The sequence below is a fragment of the Melitaea cinxia genome, chromosome 27, assembly GCF_905220565.1.
Source record: "Melitaea cinxia chromosome 27, ilMelCinx1.1, whole genome shotgun sequence".
Classification (NCBI taxonomy): Eukaryota; Metazoa; Arthropoda; class Insecta; order Lepidoptera; family Nymphalidae; genus Melitaea; species Melitaea cinxia.
Genome location: NC_059420.1, coordinates 9010144 through 9030922, shown reverse-complemented (window position 1 = coordinate 9030922; position 20779 = coordinate 9010144). Strand labels below are relative to the sequence as shown.

Sequence of the window (20779 nt, the reverse complement as noted above, 5' to 3'; positions counted from 1 at the left end):
AAGAAACGTACGTTAATTTTCCATCTTATTTTCTGACTCTGGAGGGCTGTTAGCTAGCACATTGGACAAAATCTTTTGTTTCTCTCTATATTTTTGTGAATTCTTCCTCCATATCCTTCTCTGCTTTCTTCTCTCTCTTTCAGACATTTCACTTATAGTTTTAATTTTCTTTTCAGCTTTCTTTCTTTGGTAATACTCTTTATCCTTCAGTATTTTTTTCTCTTTTTGTTCAATTGTCATATTATCTAAAAATTTACGCTTCCGTGCATTAGTCTTTTCACGGTATCTCTTATAATCGACGCTCTTTTTTTAATCAATTTTTCCTACTACTTTTTCTCTTTACACTTATCGTTTTGAATGTTACTCCTCCTACAATTGAAACTTAAAACAAAATGTTTACAAATAAAAATTAATTTTTACCCATTTAAGAGTTTCTTGAGAGCTTTAATTGCTATTAATTGTCATTACGGTAACGGGACAATTAACAAATATTTCCACATACGTTTTCACGTCATGATAATCATATATATCATAATTAATAATGATAACTCCCTTCCGTTTATTGTCATTTACCTGCTATAAGCTGTTGTATGTTATAGATTTAACTGTTTTCATCATAATAATCTGATAATTTTTATTGTTTTCCCCAAGTCGGTTTCTTCAAATTTTGAAAGTTTGCCACCCTAATGTTAAATATAGATTATTCGATAATCAGTTAAAAACACACAAGTTACGTCGGTAACCCATGACTAATTTTTTTTACGTGTGAAGTCATGTGACCTCTGAGATTCTTTTTCCATAAAAACTTTTTACCACAAACATCGCAATGGTAATTTCTTTCGCCATTATGTTTCACCATATGCGACTTTAAGCGTTGTATATCGAAAAATCTTTCGTAACAAACTTGACATTGAACATTTTTCTCTTTTAAATGAGTTCGTTTTATGTGATCGACCATAAAACAATTTGATGTGAACAACTTACCGCAGTGATGACATTTGTGACCGGAACTATGCAAATTAATCAAGTGCCGTTGCATCGCGTAATTAGATGTAAACTTCTCTCTACATTCCGGACATTCAAAAACTTTTATGTCATGAGCGCGACCTAAATGCGTTTGCAAATATTTATTCGAAGAAAATTCCTGATCGCACCTATCACATTTGTAACTACCAGTCGTTTTATGGTGGTTGGATATATGCACGCGTAGATTTGGTAAATTCCGAAAAGATTTACCGCAGTGCATGCATATGTTTTTATTGTCTGTGTGTATTTGACCCATGTGTTTTAATAAGGTACTAAAATGTGTATACATTTCGTTACATACTGGGCAAGGATAACTACCTTTTATTAATTTATAGGGTTGGATATTACTATCTACTGTTTTATCGTACGATGCTTTATGTTCAGATGTTATATGTTCTATCAAAAAGTCTAGATTAGGAAGACTTTCAAAGCACATTTTACAAGATAATATTGACGTGTCCACTTTAATACAGCCCTCTTGTCTATTGCGTAGTCTCATACATTTAAAATTAACATCACAAATAGGATGCTCTATAACGGTATGAGCACGCAATTCCTCACAATCAGTGAAATCTTTTGGACAGTAAAAACACCTAAACCTACTCATAAAATATTTAAACGGTACAGCGGTAGACATGTTCAATATACAAGCTATATTATTTCTAATTTTTATTACTACTGGTTTTTTGTCCTCATCTTCATCATCTATTACATAAGTTTCATCAATTTTCTCATCTTTTTCAGTACATTTAGCAGCGTGTCGGAGAAAACCCAACTTTGTATTCATAAATTTAAAACAGAATCCGCATTTCAGAGGTTCGTTAACATGTTCAGTTTTCATATGCTTCAATCTTTTCTTTTGTGATGAAAACTTAGTGAAACATATATTACAGACGGGGATGTGTGATTTTATTTTATGTTCTTGAAGAGCCGAGTGGGAAGGAAACGTCTGCGGACACTTGAGGCATTTATAAACATTTTTATGTTTAACCCTCATATGAGCATCTAGGTACTGTTTTCTGAAGAATTTTTTATGACATACTTTACAATCAAGACACTGCGTGGGATGTTCGCTATTTACGTGCGTTACTAAGTCATTAACTTGATTAAACGTTTGATCGCACAAAAGGCATTGCAAATCGACCAATCGATAGGTCAATATAATAAGTTTTACGTCCCTATTGTACGGAAACTTGTGTTTATTTATTAAATGTAATATTATGTCGTCCAAACTACCAAATGCTTCATGACACAGAACGCATGACATGTCTGAAACATCGACTTTGATCTCAGCATCATCAGTTTTTACTAATTTGATAGCTCGATCAGTTTCCGAACACGGTCCGTGAGCTTTTGTGTGTTTTCGTAAATCGTCATAAATGGGTAACTCTTCGCCGCAATAAAAACATCGACATTTGCCTCGACATTTGAACGGAATGATTGACGTATTATTGAATAGTATAAGAAGATTCCTCCGCCTCAATGTATTAGGACTCAGACCCTTTGCAGGTTCAACTACACCTGAAAATAAATTATCTAAAATGTAAAATGTACCCTTAAATATTTCGTATCGTAAGAACTTAATTTCTTTGCAAACAATCTTGTTATAGTGGGGGTACTTTTACATAAGTGTATATTTCAAGCCTTTTTACATGACATATTTCATTTATGGGACGCCATGTGTCCGCGAAGTTTTTTCTTCCAAAGAATTTTCTTCAGAGGTAATAACTATCCCCAATGTTTCACCATATACACATTCAAAAATTCTCAATCTAAAAACATTTTGCAGTCGTTTTACTAGTTTTCATATGAGAATTTCGTGTAAATATTTTACTACAGTAAGAGTAATTATGGCCGAAACCTTATCCAAGAATTTGATGTTTGTGCATCTAACATAGTATAAAGATTTTTATACCTCCGACATTAGTTCTATGACAAACTATGTTTTTAAAATCCCAACAATCCATCTTACAATCAGGATATCTATTTTATACAAAGGCAAAATCAGAGGGCGTAAAAAAATAGATAAAGTGTTGAATAGGCTATATTAAAGTATATTTGACTATATTTAATAAATAACACCAACAAGTTGAACTATAAGTATATTTAGACAATACATAATAACATATAATACAAATTGTGTCCAGCGTAAATGACTTAAATCAATAATTAATTTTCATAGCTTAAAATGTGGCACTTTAATAACACAGAAAAACAAAATCGAACTTGTTGTTGAATGCGGTTTTTTTCCACCTCTACTAATTTAGGTGCGTTAATGACAAAATTACTTACAGATTTTTTTGTAGTAACTATAGTTAGTGAAATTCAAATAACGTCTATAATTCGTACGACAAAGACACAAGTAGTCAATAATTTCGATGAATAGCTGTGTAACTGAACTATTTACTTTAAAAATGTAATCATTTTTTCCTCTAGAAGGACGCGTTAAAACAGAACTTATTGTTTTTAAGTAGTTTTTGGAGACAGTAAACGTTTAACAATTTTGAATATCATATCAAAAATTGACCGTTCCAGCGGGGACCGAAACTGCATCTCCAATTAAGCTATGGAACGATGTACCCGTTAGATCGAAATTTTTGATATGATGATTTTTATTTTCGGTTTAAGCGAACCGTGGCGCCGTCTACAGTGAGTTCTTTACAGAAACCCGTAACTATTCAAAGTTCAAGTAAAAAAGTCTTAATTGGCTAGAGCGCCGACACGGTCAGTCGAAGACGCAGGTTCGATCCCCGCTGGAACGGTAAATTTTTGATATGATATTCAAAAATGTTTAGAATTCCTAATGTGTGAGTAACACAAAAATAAAATCGTACATATGTTTAACAATTATAATGAATCAACTTTTTCGGATTTTATCGCGGTTTATTAAGTTTTTTTAGATGCCCGACGTTTCGGATACCTTACAGCAACCATGGTCACGGGAGGACTGTCCTCCCGTAACGAAGAAGTTGTTTCAATATAATGAGTGAAATTCGCGTTAACATTAGAAAACAATATATTTAATAACTTCATCTGAAAGCGGCATTTGTATTTCTAGTTTCCCGTCTGTAGTTAGGTTAGGTTAGGGGTAAGGGTTAACTACCCTTAAGGGTAGTTTGGTCACTTCCACTACGATTACTAAGGTTACTAAGCTGCATGGCTTTGCGTACATATAAAATCTGATAAGACGTCTAAAAGAATTTCTGAAAATCATAAGCCAGATCTTGTGCTTAAGCCACTGCTTCTTTTCACCTTGTTCTTTGTACATAGCTTAGAAATGGTATGTTGTGGTAGCACTTGTCGTTTATTTTAACGCCTCTCGCTTGTCCACGTGTACAATAAGTCATTTTGTTTGATTAATTTCTGTCATCAGAACGGCCAAGGGAAGTCTTTATTTATTATGCTTGGTCATGTGTGTACGTAATGTATTCTTCCAATAAAACCTCTCCCCGCACATATCACAGCTAAAGTTCTTTTCCCCGCTATGTTTGACCATGTGACGACGTAATTGTATATTATTGAAGAACTTCATACTGCATACTGAACATTCCACGTTTTTTTCCTTCAAATGCGTTCGCTTAATATGATCACGCAGGAAAGAATTTCTGGTAAACATTCTCCCACAATGGGAGCACTTGTGACCTGAATCGTGAGCCTCTATTAAATGTTTCTGTCTCAGATACTGTGTGGCAAAAGTTTCTGAACACTTTGGGCATTTTGCCGCTTTGACCCCATGAGCTTTCGCCATGTGCTTGTACAACCTCGAAGGTATATTACAATCCGCTCCACATATGTTACACTTGAAACTACCATCTCTATGGTGTCTCCAGATATGGACTCTTAAATTTTGGTCACATCGGAAAGTCTTACCGCAGTGCTCGCATTTTATCTTATTGTTTGTATGTTTGACGTTCATATGTTGTAATAACGTGCCGAAAAATCTAAACACTTCGCTTGAACAATTCGGACAGGCCATGTGATCTTTTATCAACTTGTAAGGTTGAAAACATGAGGTTATAGATCTATCGTAATTGGCTTCATGTTTTAGTATAAGATGGTCTATTAGAGTATTTAAATCTGGCATAGATTCGAAACAAACTTTACAGGCGAGAGAAGAAATGTCTATTTTAACGCAAGTAACCGTCTCCTTACATCTCATGATACACTTGTCTTTAATATCGCACACGGGATGCTCTACAACTGCGTGTTCTCTCATCAAATCAGAGTCGTGAAAGTCTTTAGAACAATAGAAACAATTGAATTTATTTTTAAAGAAATTAAACGGGATCGCTGTAGACATATTGATGACTGTTACAATATTTTCTCTAACCCTTTTGACGCTCGGTTTTATTGCAAGTCGGTCGCTATTATCAAAGTCCATCGTATCACCTTGTCCTTTCTTGATTTCTATATCGCCTTTACATTTACGTAAGTGCGTTTTTAGACCTTGTTGCGTATGGCAGTATTTGTCACATACATCGCATTGTAACGACCTTCTATCCGGATGTTTTAATTCCATATGTTTCTGTTTCAAGACGGTTGACGGTAACCTCAAATTACATATATTACATTTTGTCCAATGTCGATTCTTTTTGTGATTTCTTAATGTATTTAATGATTTGTAACTTTGCGAACAAATATCACACGGGTAACCACCTTCCCTGTGATAATTCTTCATATGCCAGGCCAGGTCTCTCTTCTTATTAAATTTTTGGTTACATTTGTCACATACCAAGCAGTTCTTTGGGTGATTGGTATTTATGTGGGACACGAGGTAGCCGAAGTAAGTAAACTTGTCATTACATTGTGTGCAACTCAAATCAACTAGTTTGTACTCCTCTATAGCCATATCAACATTCTTATCGTACTCTAATTCGTGTTTAACGAAAAGATGGGTGAGCAAATCGCCAAGAACAGGAAATTCTTCATAACAGATCTCACAACCGATTTCGGATATATCAATTTTTATTTCCATACTCTGTCCGCCCTTTAGGACTTTTAACGAACGATCCTGTATAGAGCAATCACCGTGAGACTTTGTGTGTTTACGTAAATCACAATACTTGGCGATATCTTTACTGCAGTAAAAGCATAAGTACTTTCCCCTCCACTTAAATGGTATAATGGTGGTATTGTTGAATAGCAATTGTAGATTTTTCCGTCTACGGATCGTTGTTGGTTCGGCGTTAACATTCCGTGGTTTTATACCTGTAAAACAAATTTTCCAACTGTAAATGTACCCTTTAAATGTGAAATAAACGTTTTCGAATATAATAATGATAATTTCGTACAAAACGATGAATTTACTTAAAGCAAATGTTAAGGGTACATTTAAAGTCAACGCCTTAAAACTGCAATAGCAAAAACTGCGGTCCGTAATATTGACAGATTTGACATTATGGTTTCTTGCACCAAGGTTGGCTGGTAAAAAATTCATTAGCGTTAAACCCGCCTTTTGTACACACTTGTATTAGTGTATTTATTGTATAATAAAGAATTTAAATCTTAATATATATAAATCTCGTGTCACAATGTTTGTCCTCAATGGACTCCTAAACTACTTAACCGATTTTAATCAAATTTGAACACCGTGTGCAGTTTGATCCAACTTAAAAGATAGGCTATATTTTATTTTGATATATTATGTTATTATTCAGAAAAGAATAAGGTGATACGAAGTTCGCCAGGTCAGCTAGTAAAATTATAAATAAATTTGAATGAACAGCAAGAAGAAATTTTAACGAATGATCGCAAACAATTACAGATATTCAAGAGGTTAAGGCGAAAAGATCAAGATATTAAAGCAATAATTAAAAAAAATTTACACCATAACATCAAAATTTCGCTTAGTCTAAATTTTCTTTTTCCAAGTAAGCGAGAATTGTGATAATGTGATAACAGTCTTCAATAAATTAATTATAAGTAATATAACGCTACAATGAATTTAGAATGTAGATTCTGCTGAAAAAAATAGGCAATCGACTTGGCTAGTCTTTTGAAAACGTTATGGCACCGTCGTCATAATTAACATTTTTCTTCTATCAACTTAAATACATGTGAATTGTCATAAGTAAAGAACACAATATCAAAAATATCTTTGTCATTAAATTGGAGATTAGTTAGTAATCATGCATATTACAAAAAAAGGCCTTAAAATTTCTCCTAGTGGACGCTCATTTTTAACACAGATCAAAACACTGTTCGGTTTATTGATACATGAATGAATATTTGATAAGATGAAACAACGAGATCAAGAACTTAGCCATTAACATGTTAATAGATGACCTTACGTCAGCTTGTTTTATGCTCCACATAATAAATGCATTGTAAATCACAGATTACACCACCGCAACACAACACTTGAGAACAAATATTCACAAAAAAATATGTAAATTTCAGAACACGCTTCTTATTTAAGTAATTAATATACTTAACATACACAACCTTAAAAATACATTGTAGAAAATAGTACAAAAAATTCTCATACACTTGTACACTTATCACTTATAACTAAGGTTGAAAAAAAAAAAAACAATTTCTAAGTATTTACAGTTTCTGGATGATGAACCTTAATATGCAATCTCAAGCTATTATTTTGAATGAACGCTTGACTGCAAATTGTGCAAACGAATCTCCTGTCATTATTGTGTATACGCATATGATCTCTTAGAGTTTGTTTCCTGGCATACGACTTCTTGCAAATCTCGCACTGATGAATCTTCTCCCCCAAATGCTTCACCATATGCTTCTGAACATGAGTCCTCGAGAAGAACTTCTGGTCGCAAAGTGAGCAGGAAAATTTTTTCTCCCTGACGTGCACTTCTTTCAAATGCGCCCACATTTTGCTAACAATGTGGAAAGATTTGCTACAAACCGGACAATTGACTACAGATATTTCGACATTATGAGCAGAGTTGTGATGGCGCTTTCTTAATACGTAGTTTTGGAAGGTTTCCGAACAGAAAAAGCATTTAATAGTTTTCTTTTTATTATGAACTGATTGTTCGTGATTGTTCTTCTGAGTTAACGATTCAAAGACATCCGGACAAGTTCCGCAACGGAAGTTGGAACCGTGACTTAGAGAATGACAACGCAAACGATCTTGACTTAGAAACGACTTACCGCACAGTTCGCACACGTAATTACCGAAATGTTCGTTCATGTGCTGATTCAGTTTGATAAAATATTGAAAATCCTTTTTACAGAGAGCGCATTCGTATTTGTCTTTATGTAGCTTATATGGTATAATGCCGTAGCCACAATTGTCAACGAAAATCCTATCATGATTTGTTTTCACATGGTCTATTAGGGAATCGACACTGTCGAGATTTTCATCGCATATTTTACAATTAATCACAGAAACGTCAATTTTAACCTTTTCGTCTCTTTTAAGGTACGACACGGCAGATTTTACACTGGACCTCTCGTGATCGTTTCTGGTATGTTCTTTCAAAGGGTCTAAACTTTTGAAAGGACGATGGCAGTAAAAGCAGAGGTAGTTGTGGCGATGCCATTTAAAGGGTACAACGGTTGACGTTTCTAATATAATTATGGCATTCCTTTTTATAAGGCGATTTCGCTTTGTGGCTGTCATTGAGGACTTACTCTGCGCCTCGGTCGCCTTCTCAGGGCGTTTCTCACCTAAAAAATTTAAATTTGTCCATAAATATCTTCTTGAAGTTCTTTTTTCTTAGAATAATATGAGCATATTGTTGTTCTTTTGTAATGTCTTTATATAAGCTTCGTAATTGCCGTAAAAAAATCTTCTCAATCAACTTAAATGCTAACATGTAAATGTGTTCATTTCTTTTATCGATGTATGTGTGGCCTTATATATGTAAGTATGTATGAATGCTTATTTGTGCGTGTAAGTAAATGCGTATTATATTTCAAACGGGCCTTTTCTAATTAATTCCGTTTGTCAATGTTCTTTATTATTATTATATAACCTACTTTTTTTCAACGCTGTTTTTGTTTGTTCTTTTTTTTAAGTCTTACGGTAGACTGGTAGGCTTTAAGTCCGTTTTTACGCAATATGTTATTTTAAGTTATGTAATAAATTTTGAATAAAATAATTTATTATTTATAACTAGAGATGCTTTTTTTGTATTTTAAATTAAAGAACTCAAAAAATGATGGTTGATATATTAATGTTTTTCTTTACCACAGAGGTTGCATACAAACGTATGATCAACCCAATGGCAAGCGGTTACCGAGCCTATAGACGACGGAAACATCAGAACCATAATGATTTTTTTTATATAAGTCCATGTTTTGATATTTCACAATATTTGAAATTTCTCCTAATTATATTAGCTATCCAAAAAGTCTTATTTATTGATATAATATATCGGGATCTTTTCGTATTTTCTACTAAAAAGTTGTAATAAAATCTTTCTGGTTGTATTATTTGTAATTGGCTGGTTTTGATATCATGAAAAGGTAAGATTTTAAATATGAAATTAGAAAATAAAAAACACCTTCCTATCACTTTTCATTTGTTTTTCTGTCCGCCAAAATCGGTTAATCCATCGAAGAAATTCAGTACATTTTAAATTTTTAGTTTTAGAAAAGAAAAATGCTATTAAAGCCAGGAAAAAATATGTGATGTTTATGGACACAAAATTTATACAGCAACGGATTCCTGTCACTATCTACGAGATGGCGGCAAGTTATCGAACAAAATGGTACATATAAATAATGTAAATTAATATTTTGTAAAATATTACATTGAATTTCTTCATATATTACTACGGAACTTTTTCTCCGACCTCATATATAGTCAAGTTATATAAAAATAAGGTTCTAATATTTGTCACTAATATTGCGAATACGCCAGGCATGTTGTGAGACTTTTGGTAATATTTCACAAGGGTCCTACTTTGAGATAAATTTTTCATGACATTTTATTAAATTCAATGCCAACGTCACATCTATCATATCAACGGTAGTATACGGTGGGATATGATTAAGATAAAAAATGTAATATGGTAGCATAGTCTAGTTTGAGGAATAATCTTCGTTGCGATAAAAATTATTTAAATAAAGTAATGCTCTTTAATTTATTCCTAAATAAAAATATTTCACGTTTATTCAAACCGAGAATCTCTTAAAATATATCTTAGTAAGTTATAATGAATATAAATAACTAAATTGACTATTAAATAGTTTTATATTGCTTAAAACAGAGAAAACAGCTCTTATAGTTCTAATTACTTTAATTTTTCTATTGTCAGAAAGTAATACACGAAAAATTCAAGTCCCACATCGGGCGCCAACTTTTAAAAAATAGTGACTAACTACAGCCAACACGATTAACTCAAAATTCAAATTATTTTAATATGCGAACATAGTTCATTATCAACACTTATACGAGAGAGTATATAATTTTTTTTTTTTTTTCTTTATATAATAAATATATGAAATTCTCTCAGTTAACTGATTTACTTGCATATCATTTTGTGACAATAGAAGAATTATTTTTAAATTTATTGGTATGATTGTGATTAAGTTGCATTGCACCAAATAATACGTCCAAAGAAATATTTTTAAAGTGTTTACGTTTATGTTAGTACATGGAAGATTTACTTAGAATGGGAAAAGGTATTACGTAGTAAATAGCTATAATTCAATTCAGTTCAAGCAAGCTATTCGGATGGACTTCCTAATGTACTAAAACTTAACGGGTCAAGGGGCGCGGCTAAGCTAAGTGACAGCAATGAAGTACTATTTTCTTTAAGCAAATTGCAATATAATTAAAAATGTATTTAATGTATAATTTATAATGTTAGAAATGTCCATAAATGGGTCAGTAAGATCTAAACTAGTTTTTAAAAAAAAATCTCAAATAATATACAGTGTTTAAAACAGCCGGTCCCAGTTGATGTCGTAGCAACCTAATAGCTATTGTTACTCATAATAGGGAATATATCTGACAACCCGAAGTGAAAGTTGATAGTTCTTTGGCGTTATGGCTGGTCAACCTGATTAGCTGTAGCATACTAGAGGCCTGAACTTCGATGGGAGTTGCACCCTACACATGATAGACCGACACCGCATCTGCTCATGGCCTACCAGCCGATTGCATGATTAAAACCAGAAAAAAAAAAAAAGTTCTTTAGCGTGGCTGATTAAGTTCTTAGCCTTCTCCTACATGAAGAACGGGTCTATGCCCCATAAGAAGTTGTATATTACTAGCTTGGAATTAATAAATAAAAAAAAAGCTATTTCCTATCTTACATAATTTTTTTCCAATTACCAATAATCTATATGCAACTTCATCACAACCAAACCATTAAAACTGATAAAAAAAAATATATCAACCTACCTTTAACAATTTTCGGTTTAGCCTTTTCCTCTAATTTAGTTTTCTTCTCCGGTTTAACCGCTGACTTTTTTGCTCGACCGCGTTTGCCTTTAATCGGTAACGTGTCCACTGTTATGTCCTCTGAGACAGAGGGTTCGTTTAAGTCATCTTTGTTGCCATCTGAAATGTATTATTGTATTCAAATTATTATTCTTTATTGTAAAACGGAACCGCTTTGGTGTAGTGGTGCGAGTGGACGCCTAAAACACCGATGGTTTGTGGGTTCGATTACCGCTCAGAGTGGATATTTGTATTTGTAGAAATATTCCTTTCCACCGTGTATCGAAGGGCACGTTAAACTGCCGGTCCTAGTTGTTATCGTAAATACCTGATAGCGATTATTATTCATAATAGGGAACAACCAACCCCCACTGGAGAATCTTGGTGGATTAACCTCCAATCCTTCTCCAAAATGAAGTAAAAGGCACATATGCAACAATGGGAAGTTACAGGCTGAATACATCAAACAGAATTTTTTTTAAAAAAAATTACAAAAGAACAAAGTGGTCTATCACAGAGCAATTTCTTTCGGGCAACCTTTGAATGGAAACTTTGAAAAGTAAAAAATATAGAACTTTACCTATTTTTAACCGACTTCCAAAAAAGGAGGAGGTTCTCAATTCGACTGTATTTTTTTTTTATGTATGTTACATCAGAACTTTTGACCGTGTGGACCGATTTCGACAATTTTTTTTTTTTAATCGAAAGGTTGTGTGTGTTAATTGGTTCCATTTAAATTTATTTGAGATCTAACAACTACTTTTCGAGTTATATCTAATAATGCGTTTTTACTTGACGCTTTTTTCGTCGACCTACGTTGTATTATACCGCATAACTTTCTACTGGATGTACCGATTTTGATAATTCTTTTTTTGGTGGAAAGGGGATATCCCTAGTTTGGTACCATGATAAGGAAACCAGATGGGATCCCAAAGAAATCGAGGGAAACTCTCGAAAATCCGCAATGACTTTTTACTGGGTGTATCGATTTTGATAATTTTTAATTTAATCGAAAGCTGATGTTTATCATGTGGTCACATATAAATTTTATCGAGATCTGATAACTACTTTTTGAGTAATCTTTGATAACGCGTAGTTACTTGACTATTTTTTCGTCGATCTACGTTGTATTACTCTTTGATGTAATTGAAGTCGGTTTTTTTTCGTTTGCGAGCAAACACAATTATTGATGTGTGTTCTTGAATAACTGTCGATTCTGAACTGATTTTGTTGATTCTTCTTTTGTTGAAAAGGAGTTATCCTAAGGGTGGTAATATGATAGATATAGCTCGAAAAGTAGTTGTTAGATCTCAAATAAATTTAAATGGGACCAATTGACACACACCTTTCGATAAAAAAAAAAATTGTCAAAATCAGTCCACACGGTCAAAAGTTCTGATGTAACATACATAAAAAAAATACAGTCGAATTGAGAACCTCCTCCTTTTTTGGAAGTCGGTTAAAAATATATACAGTCGCATTGAGAAACCTGCTCCTTTTTTGAAGTCGGTTAAAATGGGCAAAATTCACTAGGATTTGTTCATTAAATATTGTGACTATCATCATCATCATCATCATTCCAGCCTATTGCAGTCCACAGCTGGACATAGGCCTCCACAAGTTCGCGCCAAAAATGCGTGAACTCATGTGTGTTGCCCATAGTCATCACGCTGGGCAGGCGGGTTGGTGACCGCAGGGCTGGCTTTGTCGCATCTAAGACCCCGCTGCCCGTCTTCGGCCGGTGTGTTTCAAAGCCAGCAGTTAAATGGTTATCCTGCCATCGTTCGGCTTCTTAAGTTTCAAGGTGGTAGTAGAACCTTGTTATCCCTTAGTCGCCTCTTACGACACCCACGGGAAGAGATTTTGTGGCTATATTCTTTGACGTGACTAAGTTAAGGTTAATGGGGTAACACTAGGTACATTAGCTAAGTTTGTAATGTACCTAATGTTAGTGTATTTTTTTTTTATTTGATGTTTTTGTTACCTTAATTTTTTTCTTACATTTGTTTTTTTATAAAGTATTTTCTTTTACTCATCCCTAATTTTGATATGCTAGTTGTGATTGCCTGTAAATGGGTGAGCACAGAGTATTTTCTGCACAGTTTTTTTTTTGTTTATCATCTTTTGGTGATCCTTTACATAAATAAATAAATAAATATTAAAAATACTTATTTATATTTAAAAAAAAAATACCATCATAATCCATATCCTCATCTAAGTATTCAATTTCGGTCTCCTCGACCGCCTCCGGTTCCAATACCATCTCTGTCTTCATCTCATCCTCGTAGACAACTACTGTGAACAAAAACATGTGATCCGTTCGATTTATACTTTAAAAAGAATCATATGGTTCGCCTCATGGTAAGTGGATACGATAGTCTATGGACGCCTGCAACTCCTCCTAGTCAGCCCTCTTTTCGCACATAATGAACCAGCATTGCGTCTAAATGCGGAAAAACGAGCCCACAACTAACTAACTATATCTTTACTAATATTATAAAGCTGAGAAGTTTGTTTCTTTAAACTTACTAATCCCAGGATCTACTGGTTCAGATTTAAAAATTGTCTTTGAGTTGAATAGCCCTTGAATGACCATTATAGACTATTTTATTCCTCAAATTAACACAGGTGTAACCGCGGGGCTCGGCTAGTAATAAAATAATGTAAAAGCACTATTGTAGCATACCTTTAGACTTGAACTCGCCTCTACCGACCATATCCACAAACTTTTTCTCAGAATCGAGTACCTGCTTCTTGAAGTTGCAAGCATCTCGGAGACGAGTGATGCAGACCTCGCAGATGAGGCGGTTCGGACCATTTGGACCCTCAATGTGCTGCGATATCTGTGACAAAATACATATAAATACGTATTAGTTCATTATTTCTACTAATATTATAATTATATATCTTTAACATACACATACAATCACCCGTTTCTAAGGTAGGACACTTTGTATATTTTAATATATATTTATTGTTGGCTAAGGTACAAGAATATGTATTTTTTTTTTAATGGAAATTACATTACAATCAGTCAAAGTGAGAATGAAACTCACCACCTCCAGAACAGAAAGCAAAGTCACTAGAAACTGTACCAAAGGTTAGTTAAAATTATATCGTAAATGTAAATTTTAACCCTTTTCAAGTATAATATTAATCATGATGGAATCTTTTAAAATATTGTTGCTATTATAAATTATAATAATTTGTCAGAATTTTAATTTAGACCAAACATAAATAAGAACAAATGTCGTAGTGCTTAGAAAAAAAAAAACAAACAAAACGATGATACAATCTGAAGCATCAAGTCTTCTGAAACTATCGTAAAATTTACGAACTGAAACTTATTATTTAGATTTTCTGTAAACAATAAGATATACTTACGCTAATATCAAAGCACTCTAACAGCATATCGGCGTATACTTCGGTATCATCCATCCATGTATACTCTGAGCTTAAGTCCTTATAACAGCCTTCAGATAGACAGCACCGGCATAGACCCGGGCTCTCTTTCACAATTCCGGCGAAATCCATCTTTAATTCAAACTTTTACCACAATCATAGCACAATAATTGAGCTTTATTAATAACTACAGGGAAACTAACGCTCGGCGTCAATTTTATTCCAGGAGACACGCAAGAGACACGCCATTTTGTTTGTCTTCAGTTCAAATCGTTAAATGTAAATGACGGAAAGTTGCCATAATATAAAATTAATATCTTTCTTTTTTTGCTTATTAGCTAAATTTTAAATTGGCTTCATCTTATAGTAGATAAAAGAGCTGAACTTAGAATTCCTCAAGTTCTCTCTAGTATCCAGTTTGTTCGCGATTCTTATCAAATCTCCGCTAGCATTTTTGAGCTAATCGTCAGTCTAAAGGGCTGTTGGATCTTGGACTATCCTAGTGCGTTTGTCATTTTTCTACATAATAATAAAAATAAAAATTGTCATGAAAATCCGTTTTGATATGAACTTACACAATATATATAATAAATTATAATATTGGAAATTTCAGTAATTTTCGGATTTTCCTCCCTGTGTATTTTTTTGTACTAGCAACATTTAAATTAGAAAAAAAATTTAAAAATAATGTTATATTCGAAATTCAAATAAGGCCTAGCCTAGCCACTCACCACGATTTTTATTTCAGCGACACGATTTTAAAATCAGGCTGAAAAAAAACGAAGAGCGTACGGTGCGCGCACTGCGATAAAAGAATTTGTGATCTTTGCTCAGTTGCACCATGGATTTTATACAAGTTGCTTGTCTTTATTTACTACTTCGAAGAAAAAAGAATAAAATTTGTCAATACTGTTTGTTTTTTTTTTTTTTTTGATATATAGTTCAACCCAGTTCTGCATAACATTTTTACATACTTCCTGTCATTTAAACGCGTTTTTAAATTTCTATCACTTTATGCTTATAAATGTTTATTCCACAAAGGTGACTTTCTCATGCTATGATTATCAAATGTTCCACGTCTGTCTTTGTGTATTTTGGATATATATATATGTATCATTCTTCCTTTGAAATAAACTTTCCTTTTTAACTAATGTACAGTAAAAAGCAGAAAATCTCGCGATAAAAGATCACGTTACATAGTAGACGTAGGGTCTAAGAAGGGCTAGAATATGACCACGTGGTTTACAGACGCTATGTATTCACCTATATCATCCCACTTCTATCACATATATCATAGGCTTCTTTCTCAATGTAGGGGAAGGATTGAAGCTTAATCCACCACGTAGCTCCACTGCAGGTTGGCAGATATGTACCCGACTATGAATAACGATCGCAGGTATTTATGATAACAACCGGGACCAAAGGCTTAATGCACTCTCCGAGGTACGGTGGGCAGAACCACACAAGGACAGACATAAAAACCGGAAAGAAATTTTTGTAGAAATACAAATATCGACGCCGAATATACATTACTGATATTTTCTCTTTAAGTTTAATATAATATTTAGAGACTGTTTCACTAGTTGTGGATGTCGCTATTTGAAGGATGATAGTTTCCGACCGTCGTTCCAACCGTTGACCGTTGACCAAAAGTTTTTGAATCATTATTCTTTTTACCATCGAATTCTGCTATATTTATGAGTTATTTTTATTCGGTTGCAGATTATTAATTGAGGAGAAACAGGTCCCACTGGCCAATTCTACCTCTCGCTGTAAAAGTGCATTTGTATCGTCATCCGTCAAAATGCGTTCTACATAACTGTGTACACAACTGATGAAAAAGGCCTTTAATGTAGTAAAGGCGGCCAAAAAAAAACTTGACGGATAACTTTATAAATACTAGGCAACATAAATCTTGCTATAAACATTGACAAATTTCGGCGATTTTAACGAGATTGGGAAGAATCGGAATCAGAGTATGGTAACATTTAAAAAACAAATAAACAAGATGGTTATACAAATAATTAGGCAAGATGGTCTATGAAGTTGCCAGCGAAAGGTTTTTTTTTTTAATATGCTGCTTTTTTTCAGTATCTACTTTCATTAGCCAGACTATAGATAATAAAGCTTATAGTTCCCAATGATTAATATCTAAGCTTTTTAAAAACAACAGTCTGTCAAGTTTACTGGGATCCAAGTGGTTCCACTCATCACTTGCAATGTTGCCGGCAATTAAAAAAAGGCGCTCATAAAGAACAGATGATCCCACATTACTCGTATACATCACAGCTATTGAATGAACGTGGTGATAAAAAGACTTTTTTTGTTCTGGCCAGTAAAATATAGGATCATAATTTAAATGCACAATTGCTTGCGATAAATAATGTTTAAGTTCTTCGTTTAGGCCCTGACTTTCCAATGCAAGTGAATTACAAGTAGAGAGTTGCTTTTTCCATATCAGTCCCTTCTATAGCGTTGAATTCATCACTATTATTATGTAGAAGTTGTTGTTGTGATGATTTATAAGATTTGAAATTAAAGTATTTATTCTATTTATTTCTCGAGAACAGGCTACATAGTCATCAAAATGATTTTTTTAAATCTATGATCTAAAATGGTCGCAGTAGCTAACAAATAAACTTGTTCAATATTACCAAATATTTGCTTTACCGTACGTTATTAAAATTCTTGTTTATGCACCAGTATCAGTTAAAGTTTTAATATGTTTCAGTCAGACAAGATATGATTGGTATCATCTCACTCCCAGCACACCCTCGAGGTGTGCCCGAGATGGGCGGCGCTACGTCGCGATCTGACGACAGTCCTCGGAGGAGACTTGTCACTGCCGAGCGTTATCACCGCGATGCTCGGCGACGACGAGTCCTGGAAGGCGATGGTCTCCTTCTGCGAGACAATAATGTCCCAGAAGGAGAACGACGAGCGGATGAGAGAGGGGGCCGCCGACGAGGCCTCCGTCCGCAGGCGACGAACGAGGGTGCGTAGGAGGCGCTACTTAATGCGTTTCCAGTAACGCCCCTGTGCCCATGAAGGGCCGGGATGGGAACCCGGTCCTGCTAGACATGGCGTCGTCGGGATTGTTCAGAGGTGAGCCGGACAGTCCCCATGGAGGAGAAGTCTAGTCTTGTCGCCGAGGCCAGCCTGTCGCTGAAGGGATCCTGTTGCCTGCAGATCCGGGACCCTCCCAATTAAAGCGGCTGAAGGCTCCCGCAGGGTTTTGGTCGGTAGTGCACCCCCAAGTGCTGAAGCCGACATACGGTCTAGGAATGCCTACCCGGGCATCCTGGATATCGCCCGTAAATGGGTTACCCTGCGATATCAAAAAAAAAAAATGGTATCATCTCACTAATTGTAACATAATCTTCTCCCGATATTTCTTTAGTTATCACTTCTAGTGGTATCAATAAATAAGATCTCTTATAAATTCTAACTGTTGTGCAGTTAGCATTGTCGGTGCTTTAGGATATTTAAGTAATATTGCCGCAATAATAACCGATAACTTAACAGATCGTTCCAACAGATAAATAACAAAATTCCATCTGGTAGTAGTCTGCATTATGTGGTTCTGTTAGAGCAGGTACACCAAATATTATGCTCATTAATTTATTTTCATCTAAATAATGACCAGCTAAGCCTAAGTAGCTTTGACTATTATGCGAGTCGGTCCAAGCATTTGCAGTTAAATACAGTGCTTCTACTTCTTGTATTTTTAATTTAATTTGTGTCGAAAGAAATTCATATTTATCGTCAATCATGTGGGTAGTTGTTTTTCTGGCTGGAACTTTTTACTGCAGTGCTACTGCTTATCATTAAATAATTAAGTCCTGTTTTTTGCACAGTATTCAGAGGCAAGGCAACGTTTGCTATCATGAAGACTATTGCATTGATTATTTGACCACGCTTAAAACCATTCTGTAAAATTAATTTAAAAAATCATAATAATCAAGCTATTTAATACCTTTTTAACCGACTTCCAAAAAAGGATGAGGTTCTCAATTCGACTGTATTTTTTTTATGTATGTTACATTCTGATGTACTATATATTCTGATGTTTCTGATGTACTTTTGACCGTGTGGACCGATTTCGACAATTTTTTTTTTAATCGAAAGGTGGTGTGTGTCAATTGGTCCCATTTAAATTTATTTGAGATCTAACAACTACTTTTCGAGTTATAATCTAATAATGCGTTTTTACTTGACGCTTTTTTCGTCGACCTACGTTGTATTATACCGCATAACTTTCTACTGGATGTACCGATATTGATAATTCTTTTTTTGTTGGAAAGAAGATATCCCTAGTTTAGTACCATGATAATGAAACCAGGATCTGATGATGGGATCCCAGATAAATCGAGGGAAACTATTGAAAATCTGCAATAACTTTTTATTTAATCGAAAGCTGATGTTTGTCATGTGGTCACAAATAAATTTTATTGAGATCTGATAACTACTTTTTGAGTAATATTTGATAACGCGTAGTTACTTGACTATTTTTTTGTCGATCTACGTTGTATTACTCGTCGATGTAACTGAAGTCGGTTTTTTTCGTTTACGAGCAAACACAATTATTTATAATACGTTAAAACTTCTTCTTCTACTTCCTCTTCTTCTTCCTCTTCCTCATCCTCTTCCTCCTCCTCTTCAATGGTTATCATAGCCTATGAAAGCTTACAACATTAGGATTACAAGGGCGTTGCCGGCCTTACTCACTACAGGAACACAGTCATAACAAACACTACTTGAGCTTAATTTATTTCTTTTCTTCATCTACAGATATACAAAATTCTCGAACACAAACTCGTCACACCAAACAGTACCAAGGCCAGTTATACTGAAAGCATTCGAACATTTACAAGAATTAGAAATAATAATGCCAGTAAAAAACACCAACTCCATATACAATACAGAAACAACAACCAGTCGGGTACAGAAAGAACATAAGTTATTTACTTTAGCGGTCCCGGTTGAAGATATTTAGGAAACAGTGAACCCTTTTAAGGGTCTGCCGACTGAAATCAATATTGGTTCAGTAATTCTGTTTTGTAAATTGTAACGTTATACGTACATTATTTGTGCTGCTAAATTAAAATATGCTTAAATTTAATATTTAAAATACGTGAAATGAATTAAAAAAAAAAAAAACCATTAATTTATTATAATTAAATCTTGCATGAAAATCTATAGTAATTTAAAAAACACAATTTTATCATAAATTTAATTTTTTTTTTTTCTACAAACAAATAACATAAATTCATCAACCGGCATTTATATGTTCGCGCGGGCAACATTTTATCTTTTCAAAAATTCAAATGAATCTTTTGTCTCGAGTTATAAAAACGGCAGTACTCTGGTCACCGCCGCGTCATTCATTTTTTGAATTTTGTCTCGAGAAAGTAGATAACGCACATCACATTTTTTATTACGGTCTCTAATACGGTGTCGAATAATTGTATATTTAAGCATCGTAACCGTAATCTCTAAAATTAGTGTGATCCTTGCTTAGCGTTGTCTCGATTATATTGAAATATAATTAGTGTCAGTGTTTATCGCCCCCAAACTGGGTAAGTGGTATTTTTATATCGCTGGCAATTTATGTAGTTTTAATGCAAGTAATCATGCCTAATGTAAAATCTAATATTTGTATTCAGTAGCATAAATCTCATTTAAATTATTTTCTTAGATTTCATCATCTTTCTAATTCTACCCTCATATTTAATATTTTTTTAAAAATTGTTAATTTCATTATCAGTTAACCTTCTTTTTAAAAATATTACTCTCCGCTTTTGGCTTTATGATTCCACGGCACTACTGCTACAATTTAGATGCTTTCTTTTTATAACGCAGTGCCGTGGATGTTTGCAAATAGTGCTGGAACGCTTATTTTTATATTTTGATGGCGCGTTCCAGGGTTTCGACGTTTGGGTCACCAATTTGGACATTTACATCCAACCCTTTCACCCCAACGAC

The 20779-nt window shown here is 34.0% G+C and overlaps 2 protein-coding genes across 2 annotated transcripts; both read right to left on the bottom strand.

Annotated features, from left to right (window-relative positions):
* Nucleotides 1-12: 12 nt before the first annotated feature.
* On the bottom strand, nt 13-2993 carry LOC123666977 (zinc finger protein 271-like). The gene is made up of 3 exons (XM_045600989.1): nt 2942-2993; nt 1375-2547; nt 13-245 (listed from the first exon to the last, which is right to left on the bottom strand). Exons 1-3 carry the CDS (start codon nt 2991-2993, stop codon nt 13-15), a joined length of 1458 nt encoding a protein of 485 aa, XP_045456945.1.
* Nucleotides 2994-4417: 1424 nt separating this feature from the next.
* On the bottom strand, nt 4418-15074 carry LOC123666706 (zinc finger protein 91-like). Its single transcript, XM_045600771.1, has 5 exons — nt 14777-15074; nt 14079-14235; nt 13586-13684; nt 11354-11512; nt 4418-6234 (listed from the first exon to the last, which is right to left on the bottom strand). Exons 1-5 carry the CDS (start codon nt 14924-14926, stop codon nt 4418-4420), a joined length of 2382 nt encoding a protein of 793 aa, XP_045456727.1. The 5' UTR covers nt 14927-15074.
* Nucleotides 15075-20779: the final 5705 nt, after the last annotated feature.

Coding starts and splice junctions, on each gene's coding strand:
- LOC123666706 (XM_045600771.1), bottom strand. CDS start 14,926: ATGGATTTCGCCGGAATTGTGAAAGAGAGCCCGGGTCTATGCCGGTGC. Junction 14,236..14,776: donor TAGAGTGCTTTGATATTAGC/GTAAGTATATCT, acceptor ATTTTGTCACAG/ATATCGCAGCACATTGAGGG. Junction 11,513..13,585: donor TGAGGATATGGATTATGATG/GTATTTTTTTTT, acceptor AATACATTTCAG/ATGGCAACAAAGATGACTTA.
- LOC123666977 (XM_045600989.1), bottom strand. CDS start 2,993: ATGGATTGTTGGGATTTTAAAAACATAGTTTGTCATAGAACTAATGTC. Junction 2,548..2,941: donor TCATAGAACTAATGTCGGAG/GTATAAAAATCT, acceptor ATTTATTTTCAG/GTGTAGTTGAACCTGCAAAG. Junction 246..1,374: donor GTACGATAAAACAGTAGATA/GTAATATCCAAC, acceptor GTAAATTTTTAG/ATAATATGACAATTGAACAA.